Source organism: Meleagris gallopavo, chromosome 23, assembly GCF_000146605.3.
Source record: "Meleagris gallopavo isolate NT-WF06-2002-E0010 breed Aviagen turkey brand Nicholas breeding stock chromosome 23, Turkey_5.1, whole genome shotgun sequence".
Lineage (NCBI taxonomy): Eukaryota > Metazoa > Chordata > Aves > Galliformes > Phasianidae > Meleagris > Meleagris gallopavo.
Window position 1 is genome coordinate 4,477,495 of NC_015033.2, and position 13,156 is coordinate 4,490,650.

The 13,156-nt window shown below is 53.8% G+C and overlaps 2 protein-coding genes across 2 annotated transcripts in view; one reads left to right on the forward strand and one right to left on the reverse strand.

Annotated features, from left to right (window-relative positions):
• C23H1orf50 (chromosome 23 C1orf50 homolog) overlaps positions 1 to 822 on the reverse strand; it is a 4,967-nt gene extending 4,145 nt beyond the window's left edge. The window contains exon 1 of the mRNA XM_010723021.2: positions 796 to 822. Within this exon, the coding sequence (XP_010721323.1) occupies positions 796 to 822 (27 nt within the window). The remainder of the gene's footprint in view (positions 1 to 795) is intronic.
• A 3,107-nt stretch (positions 823 to 3,929) lies between these two features.
• WNT4 (Wnt family member 4) lies at positions 3,930 to 7,394 on the forward strand. Its single transcript, XM_003212355.4, has 4 exons — positions 3,930 to 4,239; positions 5,872 to 6,003; positions 6,313 to 6,455; positions 6,746 to 7,394. Exons 1-4 carry the CDS (start codon positions 3,945 to 3,947, stop codon positions 7,211 to 7,213), a joined length of 1,038 nt encoding a protein of 345 aa, XP_003212403.1. The 5' UTR covers positions 3,930 to 3,944; the 3' UTR covers positions 7,214 to 7,394.
• The last annotated feature ends 5,762 nt before the right edge of the window (positions 7,395 to 13,156 follow it).

Sequence of the window (13,156 nt, forward strand, 5' to 3'; positions counted from 1 at the left end):
TTTTAAAACAAAGCTTGGAAGCGTTGCAAACCCACAGAAATGGCACTTCCCAAGGCTGGGTGGAGGATAGGCGATGCTCTGGGTGCCAGGAGCAGATCACCCCCAGCCCTGGGATTCAGCCCCTGTTGCTGCAGGTGACCCCAAATGCATCCCTCCAGCACAGAGCCGCTGCGGTGTGCAGCTGGGAAGGTGCCGTGCAGGATCTGCCTGGCTCAGCAGAACTGGAGCCAGTATTGTGCTTTCACAAAATTACTCGGGGTGGTTGGGGGGGTGCGGGGGAAAGAATTAATTGAACCTCTTGGCCAATGGAAAGCGGCCCGAGGTCTGTTGGAAGTTGGGTGAGATCAAACCAGTCCCGCAGAAGGTTCCTCTCTCCGTGTGTTTGCAAATTCCGATTGAAATGAAAAACTCATCAGAATTTCTCCAACCCAGGTGTAGCCCCGAGCACTGCACCAGGGGAATTCCCACGTCGCTCAGCCCCATGGCTTGCACTTGCCTCCTCTTGCAGCCGTTCCTTGCTGTTGAACTCAAGCAAAGGAGGACGTGTGAAAGGATGTTTTCTACACATCCAAAGTCTGAGGTTGGGGTAGGGGGACTTGGGAGGGCAAAGTTTGAGCATTTGGGGGTCGTTTGGGCTGCATGGCCCAGCCTGGGGAGGGGGACACTGCCTCCTCATGGGACATTGCTCTAGCAGCTGGAGGTGGGGATTAGGGCGTGAGAATCATGGTTTTAATCCAGAGATGAGATATGTACAACCGAGCATAGAGCTGCTTTTCTGCCAGGGAAGAAACAGACCGGCCTTCGGATGACGACATTGCGCATCGTGGTTTACATTTACAAGCAAAGGAGAGGAAGGACATCTAATCCCAGAGTGGGGTGGCCAGTCTGGGAGGGACGCGTCGTGTTGTAGGGCTGTCAGCTGGACCAGTTATTCCCCATGCTGCAGCTCTCCAGCAGCCCCCTGCCCACAGTGCTGGACAGGTGAGCTCTCTTTGCTTGCTTGCTTTCCCTTTTCTTTTTTTCTTTTTTCTTTTTTTTTCTTTTTTTTTTTTGCCTTTGCTTAGCCTGGAACATCCCTTTTGGGACCTTGGCCAGGCAGGTATCCCCATGAGTTTGGGCGTTTGCTGAAGACATTGAAGCATTTCTGATAGGAGACTGCAGTGACACCACCTGGCTGACACCACCTTCTGGAAAGTATTCCCAAACTGAGATAACGTGAGAAATTTCCACATTTGAAACTCTGGGACATCTGGTGCATCTTCCCTGAACCACCTCTACTGAGGATCAGTCCGTGACTCCAATTTGCCCACCTTTCCCTGGCAGGGAATCCCCTTCCCACTCTTTCTGGCTCTACCTGCCAACCCCTGTGGCAAAAATTATCATCGTTCTTTGTATTTAAGTAGGGCTTTTTTGCCTCTCCAAATCTCCTGGGATTTGAGGTTTCCCTCTTTGCCATCTTGCAGAGTGGATCAAGTGCAAATACTCCAATTATGGGACTTCAACCTTGATCTGCGTGCTGCGGATGGAAAAAAAGGAAGGGCTTTCTGTCGGTTTTGTGTTAAGTCAGTGATTTTTAATAAAAGGGAGCTTGTTCTGTGAGTGACTTGTCTGGATGTGAAGGCAGGAGAAAAGAAATACAAATGTGATGATGAAGCAAGAAGACAAGACTTGAACAAATGACTTGGGCAGCAGCTCGCCCCTTGAAACATTCTTTGCCCAGTCTTGGAAAGGGAAGGAAATATGCCATTATTTGGGTTTATTTTTTCCACGAGCAGGACTGTTCTGAAGCTTCCCGTGAGCCTCAAGTCCTAATCCAGGGCTCTGCACTGCAGGGAAATCAAGGTGGGCTCCCCTCTCCAGCAAGACCTTGCTGAGGGCAGCTTTGGTTTGGTTTGCTCTTGTGCCAGTCTTGATCTAGAAGAAAGGCTTTCTCTGTGGTTTCTACCACCTCGGCCTAGGAAAACAAAGCTTGGAGCAATGTCCTTATTAAGAACCAGGCAAAGTGCTGGAATGGGGCTTCCATGGTGACTCTGGAGTGCTGGCTGCAGTGCCTTGCTTGGGTTCCCCAGCGCTGAGGGACTGCACTGCAGTATGGGAGCATCTCTGAGAAGGAATGGTGGGGGAGAGAGACCAGAAATCGTTCTGGACAGCTTCACCTTATTTCCCTGCCTTGCAAAACAAATTACCAGATCTGCTCTTGGAAAGCTGTATCCATCTTTGAAGCATCGTTGTCCTTCGTTTTATCATCCCAAATACCATTACGCACTCTCTGGGGAGGTGTCTTATCAGGCGCATCTACTTGGAAAGGCTTGAAAGGCTCCTGTCACACTTCTCTTCATGTGTGCTTTGAATTTATAGCTCCTCATCGCCTGAAGAATCCCACTGAGCTGGGAAATACATGAGAAAATGAGATGGTGCCTCCCTCCAAAGCAGAACTGAAGTCGACGTGGCCATTCCACCCGCGGTCGGGGCTCAGCACTGGAGGCAGTTTTCTTGTTTTCCAGGCTCCAAGCTGACCACTTGACCTGTGGTGCCTTTGGATAACTCTAATTGCTTTGGTGTGCATCAGCTTTCCTGTGCACCAACTGAAATGATAGCTGGATGGGAGGGAGCAGGCTGTTGTGGGCCCAATATCCAGAGTCCTGAATGATCCCAAGGGAGGTTTGCTTCCATCCTCTTGGTCCTTGCAGCTGGTCCTCTGCAAGCAAGCTGAGCCCTTGGAGGAGCTGAAGGCCTTGGGCAAAGATGCTTAGCTGGTATAAAGGCTAGAAAAGAGCTTGGCTCTGAAACCACAGCTGCCTGCCACTTCCCACTGTCCGAGCAGCATTGCATCAAGTGACCTCCACGCATGAGGAAAGCTGGATGCTTCTGACAGCCAGCCATGCAGACTCCCCACGGACACTGCAAGCCAACCCAGCTTTCTCACCATCTCTATAAGCACGAAACCAAGCTGGTGAATAATTCTGCTGATGCACGGAAGAGAAAATCCTGCTCTCTCCTCCTGGGGCAGGCTGGCACGGCTAATGGGAGGAAGAGGCTGTGACAACTGGATCTTGTGGCTGAAGTCAGCAGATCTGACCCCTGGGACACATGGGAATGGGCAGGAAGCAGGAGCCACTTTTGAATGGTCACTTCTCAGAGGCAAGCAGTGCTTCAAAGACAAAATCCTTCACAGGATGTCGTAACTCGGAGGAGGAGGAAAAAAACAAGCAAACAAAAAACCCACAAGTTCTGTAGGGCTGGGAAAGGCAGAGTCGAGGAATGAGGCTTCCGAAAAGCCTTCGCCTGGTGCTCACATCACTCAGCACAGACGAGGCGATGCTACGAGCCTGGCCTTAGAAGGGGCAGCTCTCTGCACGCCCTGCAGAGATGGGGCGGTGGTCATTGTGCATTGCCACAGCCTGCCACGTCAGCACTCACCTGGCACCCAGCACACACGGTTTTGCCCCTCCCCGCTCCAGGCCCTGCTTGAAACCCCAGTGACAGAGAGCTGGCAGCTCCTGGGGGCCGGACTGGCATGCTAAAAGCAGGTTTGGTGATGGAAGTGGTTTGGAGGGCGATGTTTGTCAGCGATGAGTGCGGGAGCTGTGTGGCAGCTGGAGCTGGCAGCCGAGCGGCTGTCCTGCTTGTTTTGGCTGACTTCAGAGACCTCTGGCTTTTCCTAGTAGCGCTTGGATGTGCCGGTACTCAGGAGACCTGACCGGGCACATTCAGACAACACCGAAAATATCCTCCATGCAGGCAACAGAGGCAAAGGGGAGCCGGCAGCTGGGCTCCCAGAGAGGCAGGGGATGAGGCTGCAGAGGGCTGCCTGTTTTCCTTGGGCTTGCTCTCTGCCACGCAAAAATGCAACCTGTGGAGGCACATGTTGCAGGTCACCCAGGTGTGCAGTGGTTCTCAGCTACGCAGGGGATGATAGGTTGGGTCTCCTCGCTGTGTCCCTGATGAACGTGGGTCTGTGCTCCCCTTACCTCCTAACCAGCTGTGCCGGCTCTCACGGCAGGTACCTGGCAAAGCTGTCTTCAGTGGGAAGCATCTCCGAGGAGGAGACCTGCGAGAAGCTGAAGGGCTTGATCCAGCGCCAGGTGCAGATGTGCAAACGGAACCTGGAGGTGATGGACTCGGTGCGACGCGGGGCCCAGCTGGCCATCGAGGAGTGCCAGTACCAGTTCCGCAACCGCCGCTGGAACTGCTCCACGCTGGACACCCTGCCTGTCTTTGGCAAGGTGGTAACACAAGGTGAGCTTGGGTTGGAAGGGACCTTAAGCATCATCCAGCCTCAAGCCCTGCCGTGGGCTGGTTGCCCCCCCCCGGGTTGCCCGGGGGCCCCATCCAGCCTGGTGTTGAGCTCATCCGGGGAAGGGGCAAGAATTTCTTCCCAATGTCAAATACAAACCTACCCTCTTTTAGTTCAAAACCATTCCCCCTTGTCCCATCACTATCTGCCCATGTAAAAAAGCACTCTCGCCTTTCCATAAGCTGCTTTTGAGCACTGGAGGTCTCCCTGGAGCCTTCCCTTCTCCAGGCTGAACTCCCCAGCTCCTCATCCTGCATCCATAGGTGCTGGATGTACTGAGCAGCGCCGAAGCGGTGACTGCTGCCAAGCAGAGCAGCTCTCATGTGAGGACAGCCCTCTGCCGCCCAGCGAGAGTAAAACACAGCACACCCGGACCCTCCGAAGACCAGCGAAGGTTTATGGCCAGGCCCCACAGCCCAGGCTGGGTGCAGGGATCCTGGGGGTCCGAACCATGCCAGGGTGCGGAGATGGAGGGGAAGGTCCCTTCCACCCCCAGGGAGCGGCCTTCCCTCCCCTAGGGTGCCACTCTCACCCTTCCCATCCCACAGAACGCAGGCTGTGGTTGCCCCCAGCTCCCTGTTTGACTTTCCTCCCCTCGACACAGGGGTGAAGATCTCTTCTTGTGAAGGTTCAGGACTGGAAATACCAGAAATACCAGAAACTAAAAGTCGCCTCTTTTTAGTCAGCCACAGCGCAAAACCGACCAACACGATCCTACTATTAACCTCGATTAACTTGGAGGCGGTTCAGGCCCTGTGCTGGCTGGGCCCTCCCCAGCCACTGCTGCTTGGCCACCGAAGCCTGGGCTGCGACCACCAAAGTAGCTGCCCTCTGCCCGACCGGCGAGCCACCCCCTACCTTGAAACAGCCCTAGCATACCCCAAATGCCAGCCCTGCTTGTTTGGAGCCAGAGGGGCCGTGTCCTCAGCCACCCTCGACCTCAGAGGACGGTGGGGATTTGGGTTTTGCAAGAGCTGACGGCCGCGGTCCCTGGCCGAGCCACCCGCGTGTTTGTGTCCAGATTTCTCCCCCTTCTCAAATGGGCTCTTTGTGCCACTGTGCAGGTGGGCACAGAAATGTTCTGCTGTGCCTGGGGGCTCTGCAGAGCGCTTTGGGAAGCGTTTTTCAGTTTTGGAGGCGCTGGGAGCAGCGGGGCGCTGCGTGGTGATCACGCGGATCTGCAGCTGCAGGGGGTGATCCCCGGTTTGGTTGAGGAAATAGAACATTTTTGGATGCGGGAGGGATTTTACAGCAAAAGTGCCCTGCAAGCACCAGGAGAGCTCTCCCCACATTGCAATACAGCCTTTGCATCCCTCCTGCTGCTGCGTTATGACCTTGCCCATCACATCCATGTGCTGCCAGCTCTGTCGCTATTGCAAGCAGCGCGTGGTGTCTGCTGAGCCTGGTCTGGGCTTGGCACTGAGCAAATACATCTTGGGATACTTGGATCATGCCAGGGAGGGGGGAGGATGAGCATGGGGCACCCCATATGTGGGGGTGGGCAGGTGGAGCAGCCCACCTGGGTGCACAAAACCCCCTCGGGCTTCCTGCCATCTTTTCCACTGTTGTTGCAGGGACGAGGGAGGCAGCGTTTGTCTACGCCATCTCTTCGGCAGGGGTGGCCTTCGCCGTGACCCGAGCGTGCAGCAGCGGCGAGCTGGACAAGTGTGGATGCGACCGCACGGTGCAGGGCGGCAGCCCACAGGGTGAGCGTGCAAAGCAGGGATACAAAGTGCACAGAAATGCCCATCCTCCAGGGCCACCCTTTAGAGAAAGGGCAAAAAAAAAAAGTATAAAAACATTTTTAAAAGCCTACTGATAGTCCACGCAAGTGCTTCAGAAAGGGTACCTGGATGTGCAGCTCAGGGGGTAGTTGTTCCCCCGCCCCGTGGCCATCCTTATCCACCCTTCCCAGCACGGGGAGCAAGACAGACAGGGCAGACGAGCAGTGTTTCAGCAAGAGCAGGGCTGAGGAGGATGAGCTTCATCTGTCCCATCCTTGCACTGTGCCTTAGGCTTCCAATGGTCCGGCTGCTCCGATAACATCGCCTACGGTGTGGCCTTCTCGCAGTCCTTTGTCGATGTCCGGGAGAGGAGCAAAGGGGCATCTTCCAACAGAGCACTGATGAACCTCCACAACAACGAGGCGGGGCGGAAGGTAACAGATGGGGATCTGCACGGGGTCTGCAGTCATTGCCGTGTCAGTGGAGGGTCGGGGGGTTAGGGGAAGGCTGTGCCCCAGAGGGCAGTGGGTACGGCCCCACACTGGGAGCGTTGGGCACTCGGCCATAAATTTTGGGGTTGGGCAATGCTGTGTGCAGCCAGGGTTGGGCTCAGGGATCCGTGTGGGTCCCTTCCAAGTCGGGGTGTTGTATGGTGCTGTGACTCCATGTCACACCCTGTCCCACGCTCACCACCCCATCTTGTTTCTCCACTGTGCTCCTCCAGGCGATCCTGAACAACATGCGGGTGGAGTGCAAGTGTCACGGCGTGTCAGGCTCGTGCGAGTTCAAGACGTGCTGGAAAGCCATGCCTCCCTTCCGCAAAGTGGGCAACGTGCTGAAGGAGAAATTCGACGGTGCCACCGAGGTCGAGCAGAGCGAGATCGGCTCCACCAAAGTGCTGGTGCCGAAAAACTCCCAGTTCAAACCGCACACGGACGAGGATCTCGTCTACCTGGACTCCAGTCCTGACTTCTGTGACCACGACCTCAAGAACGGGGTGCTGGGCACCAGCGGCCGGCAGTGCAACAAGACCTCCAAGGCCATCGATGGCTGCGAGCTCATGTGCTGCGGTCGGGGCTTCCATACGGACGAAGTGGAGGTGGTGGAAAGGTGCAGCTGCAAATTCCACTGGTGCTGCTCTGTCAAGTGCAAACCCTGCCATCGGGTGGTGGAAATCCACACGTGCCGGTGATGCACGGAGGGGAGCAGCCATCCCTTCCCCTCTCTAACTGATCCTGCTTCTCTCTTGCCCTGTGGCCAGGACTGAGGAAGTGACCCAGACGCTGCAGGGAGAGCACAGCTCTATACAGAGACAGAGCCCCGGAGGAAAACAGATTTTAAAAGAAAGGAGCAAAAAAATAATAATAATAATTTAAAGTTTAAAAAGTAAAAAAAACCAAACCCCTCTTCCCCTCCCCCCCCAAAAAAAACAAAAGCGATCGTTGTTATCTTTTATTTTGGTCGGTTTGCTTATTTATTGCTGAAGCCAGAGCAGGGATGTGCCTGCCCTCATCGGAGGCTCTACGCTGACTCTGGAGCATTGCAAATGGGAGATGGTTAAACCTGAGGCTGAGTAGCATTAGGGGCCGGGTATCTTCTGTCACAATCGTTTGTATTTGTTGCAGGAGTGCTTTCAGCATCCCAGAGCACGGCTGGAGCACAGCCAGGACATGCAGCTGTGAGTGCTGCAGAGGATGGGGAGATGGGGACAGGGTGGCACTGTCCGTGGGTGTTAATCACAGTGCAGGGAGAGCCCATCCAGGGCTGTCAGTGTACAGAGTGTGCATGTACAGAGCCTCAGGGATGCTCTGAGGCCTCCCGGGCTCTGGAGAGCTGTTGGAGCAGCTCTGGCAGCCGCTGTGATTTACAGAAGCTCCTCGGCAGCTGCCTGGGCTGTCAAGGGACACGATGTTCCCACTTTGCTCCCTGTCCCATTGCAAAGCCCTTTACTTCCCAACCTCAGCATCTTGCCAGAGACTGCAAAGAGGGTGCAGCAGTGTACCTGCAATACAAGGACAAGCTGGAGATGGAAGGAAATCCCAGGGGATTCCTTTTCCTCCTTTCGATAACCTTGCTCACCAGCATCCCACAGCCAGCTCTCCTCCTCCTCCTTCACGGGATCTCTCCAGGGGCCATCCTGCACCCCCAGTGCGGGCTCCTGGGGACAAGATGATACACACCCCATCTCCATCCCAGCCACTAGTGAGGAGAGCAGAAGTATAAATGGAAGGAATTGCTGGGATGGGAGGATGCGCCGTCCTGCTCCATGCAGTCTGGTCTGCAGCAGTGCAAGGAGGATAACGTGCTGTCCTACCCACTCCCACTTCCCCTCTGCCTGGGATCGGGTTAGCATAGAGCCCTTGCTGCTGGGCTGCAGGATGAAATATTTGGAGAACTAATAAGCAGTGGGGCACTGTGAGGGGAGGTGGAAATTGAACCAGTTTCTCTCTTCCCTCACAGTTGTCTGAGAGTTGAGAGGCAGAAGGGAGCAAAGAAAAACCCCAAAATGGCACCTCAAGCCAAGAGGAACATCTGCGAGGAGCTGGTGTGGGTGGCACTGCTTTCGCTGGGCGGTTCTGTGTGAGTGGGAGCTCCACACCTGGAGATGGCCCACGGTCCAGAAGAGTGCAGAGTTGTGGCCACCGCTGTCCGGGCTGGGGGTCCTCACAAACCTGTGGGCTTATTTTTATTCCCTGCTTCATCTAGAGAGGGGAAAGGTTAGGGGAACACGCAGACATCCATTAAATCCCGTCTGTGCTGTGGCAGTGATGGGCTGGGGGAGAGCCTATGGTCGCTGGAAGGTCTCCAGACAGCGTCCGGCTGGAAGGCTTCTGACAACTGACTTGATGCAGCAGTGGCTGTGGCTCTGGGGCCAAGCCGCGTGCCTGGAGCAGGGCCCTGCTGGCTTCCCCCACACCACGGGACAAGGAAGGCCAGCACTAAGGGACCTGATGTCCCCCAGCTCCCAAAACCTTCAGCAAAGGGCACCAGGGGGTGGTGAACCCAATCCAGAGCTGCCATGGGTTGTGAGCTACTTCCATCTTGAGCTCAGAGCAGCACTGAGCAAGGTTTGCCCCTCTCACCTTGGCCAAGGACACAGCACTGAGCCCCCAGCAGGGATCTGAGCTGCACTCCATCTCCTTAGGTCCCAAGGCTGAGAGTTCTCAAGTACCTTGGACTGCTCCTCCTCTTCCCAGCTCATGCAGAGGAGGCCACAGACCTCAGGCCACTAGCCAAGTGTTCTGCTCCTTGTCCATCTAGGATGAGGGCCAAAGCTGAACAAGACAATCCAGATCAGTGTGTAGATAATCGCTGCACATATGGGATTTTTTTTCAAGCTGCGATGAAAGCTGAGCCCTGTAAATGTCACCCAGAGATAGCCTGGCTCTGCAGCTCTCTGGCTCTTCTCATAACTGTAAATTTCGGGGAGGGAAGGGAAATGCCTTTTTTCATATTGACTTTGTCTATTAAATAATGAGTTTGTGCTGAATTAGCCACGGGGTTTTCTTTTCCTAGCAGTCAGGCTCCTCTGGGCTGTGTTGGTCTTTTCAGGAGCCCTCAGCTCAGAGGAGAGCTGCCCACAGGGTGCTCCCAGCACTGCACAGGGGGCACTAAATCCCGTCCCTTCCCCAGCCCCAGGACCATCTCCATTCCCCCACAACTCCCAGCATAGCAGTGGAACAGAGGCGTGCTTCATCCCACACTGAAACAAGGCACAGAGAGCTGCCAGCTCCTTTGTGATCCTTTGGATGGAGCCCCTCCCAAGGCTGTGCCATCTCTCTCCTCCACATACAACCACAGAACCACTGCGGCTGGAGAAGACCTCCAAGACCACCGAGTCCAGCTGACTCTTGGTGAATGCACTGGGATGGAGGGTGGAGGAGACGGCGCAACCCTGAACATCCCTCTAAGACTTCACTTGCTGCCGCCTGTCCCATGCCACCAGTGTCCCTTGCCTGCTGTATTTCAGCCAAGAGCCCATCCCTACGCTCCTCCCCATGCCAGCCCCGCAGGCTTGGCACAGCCCTCTGCCACCGTCTCCCTGCTGAGCTCATTCTCTCCTCTGAGGACTCATGGGCCAACATCCCCACCCCAATGCATAAACCTTCCTGATGTTCCACTGCCAGCTCAAGATCATCATGGCGAAAACAGAATGTCCCCTGCAAGTCCTCCCCACCCTGCTTCATGGGTAACGCCATGATTTTTCTCATTCCTCACCAACTTCACCACCATCTCTGCTCCTTCCCTCTTCTCCCGAAAAACCCTTCCTACATGTATGCCAACACGCATTCAATCTCAGCTGCTCCCTCCTTCCTGGGATTCACATTTGCCACCTCTTTGTACTCCAGGCTGAGAAGGACATGGCCAAGCTAGCAGGCAGAGCTCCTATTTCTCATCCAGCTGCCACATCACCTTTGCTGGCTGTGAACGCTTCCCTCCCTCCCAGCAATCTCATCCTCCCTCCCCAGCACACTCTGCCACGCTGCTGCCCTCCTCACAAAGCAATGCATTTACAAACATCAGCTGTAGGGAAGGCAGGTGATGGAGGGAGACAGAGGACACAAGAGGGTAGGGCCAGAGAGGAAAGATGCTTTTCTCCCTGCATGAGCAGAGAATGAGACCTCCTTGCAGCTGTCCATCATAAAGGATAGGTCTGGTCCAACAGAGAAGCACCCACACCGGGGAGAGCACCGCTCAGATGTGCAGCGCAGCACTGCAGGATGCCCAGTGGAGTGGAGCTTCGACAGCAGCACGATCCCACGGCAGCAGGAGGGAGCCCGGCCAGCGCTCCTCGGAGAGGCCTCCCGCCCCTGCCTGCCAAAATCCTGCCTTAAGTACAGGAAAATAAATTGTGCAACCTGCCTTAGGCTGGATTGTAACACCCCGTGGAGACTGAGCAGGAGGAAGAGGCTGGAGCCGAGCACCACATCCCTCTGGCATCCAGCACCAGGCCCTGTGGACATCCCGATGGATCTCACAGCAGGGAGCCCTCCTACCAGGTCCTCACCTGTCTGACTTGGCAAGAAAATTCTTCCCAGATCTGACCATTAACACTTGAGGTTGGCAGTTGATGATCTTCTCAGTCCCTTTGTTCTCGTGGCTCTGTCCGGGCTGCTGTAGGGAAGGAATGAAACACAACCAAAGAGCAACCACAACTTCCCTCTCATCAATGGTTTCCACCAAAGAAAACCAAACGATGGGGCACCTGACAACACATGCAGTTCCCAGCCTCAAAACCTCAGCTATTCTGACAGGCAGAAAGTTGGTGCATGGAAGTTTATCAGTGAATGTCTCCTGAATCCAAGAAATACAAAATTTAAAAAGGATTTTTAAGGCTGCTTCTGGAAAAGACATTCCAGGAACCCTGTTGTACTGCAAAAAGTCGCATGCTGAGCTACTGTGTGAGAAAGAAGATGTGCAGAAAATTAAATGTGGCAGGATTATAGATGTCCTCAAACTCAAAATCTGGCAATAAAACAAGATGTCCGAAGAACACAGAAGTAAAAAACATCTTCAGAGCAATGCTGGGGTGAGGGCACTGTGTTTTGTATGGGGAGAGAAGAGGGAAAAATAGCATGAACAAGGAACCAATGGGACAAAAGTAGGAAGAAAACACACAGCCACCACACAACAAGAAGATGCATGTGCTCAAGAGGACTGGGATGAGATAAATAGGACCTCCTCCAGAAAAATGAGCTTTGAGATGAATACAGGGAAAGGTAGAGCAGTCTAGCAGCAGTGGAAGCCATGCAACATCTCACTTGGGACTTGGCCTGGTGGCAGTGCTCTGCTTTCTGTAGCCAGCTAGAAAATCTGCAGCCATTTTATTTCCACCAAGAAACCCAGAACATCTGGGAGGGCCTCAGAGCTGAATTAGATGCAAAATAAATCAGTTCTTTGTGTCTTTTTTTCTCAATAAAGTCACTTGGCCATCTCAATTTTGCACCTGCCGCAGCCAGGAAAAGTCACACTGATAAAAAAGCTGGGATGGTGGTGGTGCACCTCGGAGCCCTCATCTGGGCTGCCAGCAGACTTGGGAAGGCGACGCATCAGTGATGCTCTGCTCTTGAACCTTTTAGTTTTTCTCAGTTAAAAAAGGTCGGTGCACACTGTTGTACCTGCAAAGCACACAGAGGTTTGTACACAACCCTGGGCTCCTTGGCCAGACTGAAGGCATTGACCCAAACCCTTGGCAGGTTTCTCAGCCAGCGTGAGCAAAAGACCTACCAGACCTGAGAAAAGCCCAGGAAAAGCTGAGCTCCTGGTGAGGACTGACGCCTGAAGAACAGAGGTTGTGAAAGCGAAGGGAAGGATCTCAGCATTGGTCAGTGGTGGTCGTTTCACAGGTCATCCCAGCACGGCAGCCATTTCCAGCGCTGTTCTCACATACAGGAACTCATGCAGATGTTTTCCCAGCCAGACTCAGCTCAGGAGGGTCTGCTCTGCACCCTGACATAGCAGAGGCCCTGAGCTTAATTCTGAAAGTGCAATAAAAATCCCCTCCAATAAACAAATTCACAGTGGTCCTCTCAATGCCAACCTCTTTGTTTTTCCTTTGCAGCAACCAATGGGGAAGCCAACCTCGAGCTGTTTTCCCCATCCTATTTCTGTCTCCATCTCCCATTTCCTTCTATCCAATATTACCTTCCAAATTCCAGCTCTGATCCTCGGATAATTCGAACATATTGCATTGCTTTAAGAACTGTGTTATTTTATCCCTTTCACCTGCCACTTTTCTTTTAGATAAACACTCATAACTCCCAACGTATCACTTTAACTCTTTGACTGTCACTGGAAATGGAACCAGCTGAGATTTTCACAGGGGAAATTCTTTCCTTTCCTTTTCTTCTGGGCTTTGTGCATTAAGCCAAGCAAAATCTCACCTGTCTTAGCATTGTCTTCATATCATTTTACTTAAGCTCTGCCTAATAATTTCACCAACTTCTGGGGTTATTGTAACTGTTCAGGTTGGATTCAGGGCGTAAAGCTGTCTTAATCACAGCTTCTCATTGAGGGCTGCTTATTTCTCTAACGCTTCCTGCCCCAGCTATCACCTCGCAGGATTGGCCTTCTGCATGTGCACAGCATCCTGGGTTCAGATGCAGACACACTCCCAGCAGAGCATGGAGCTGAC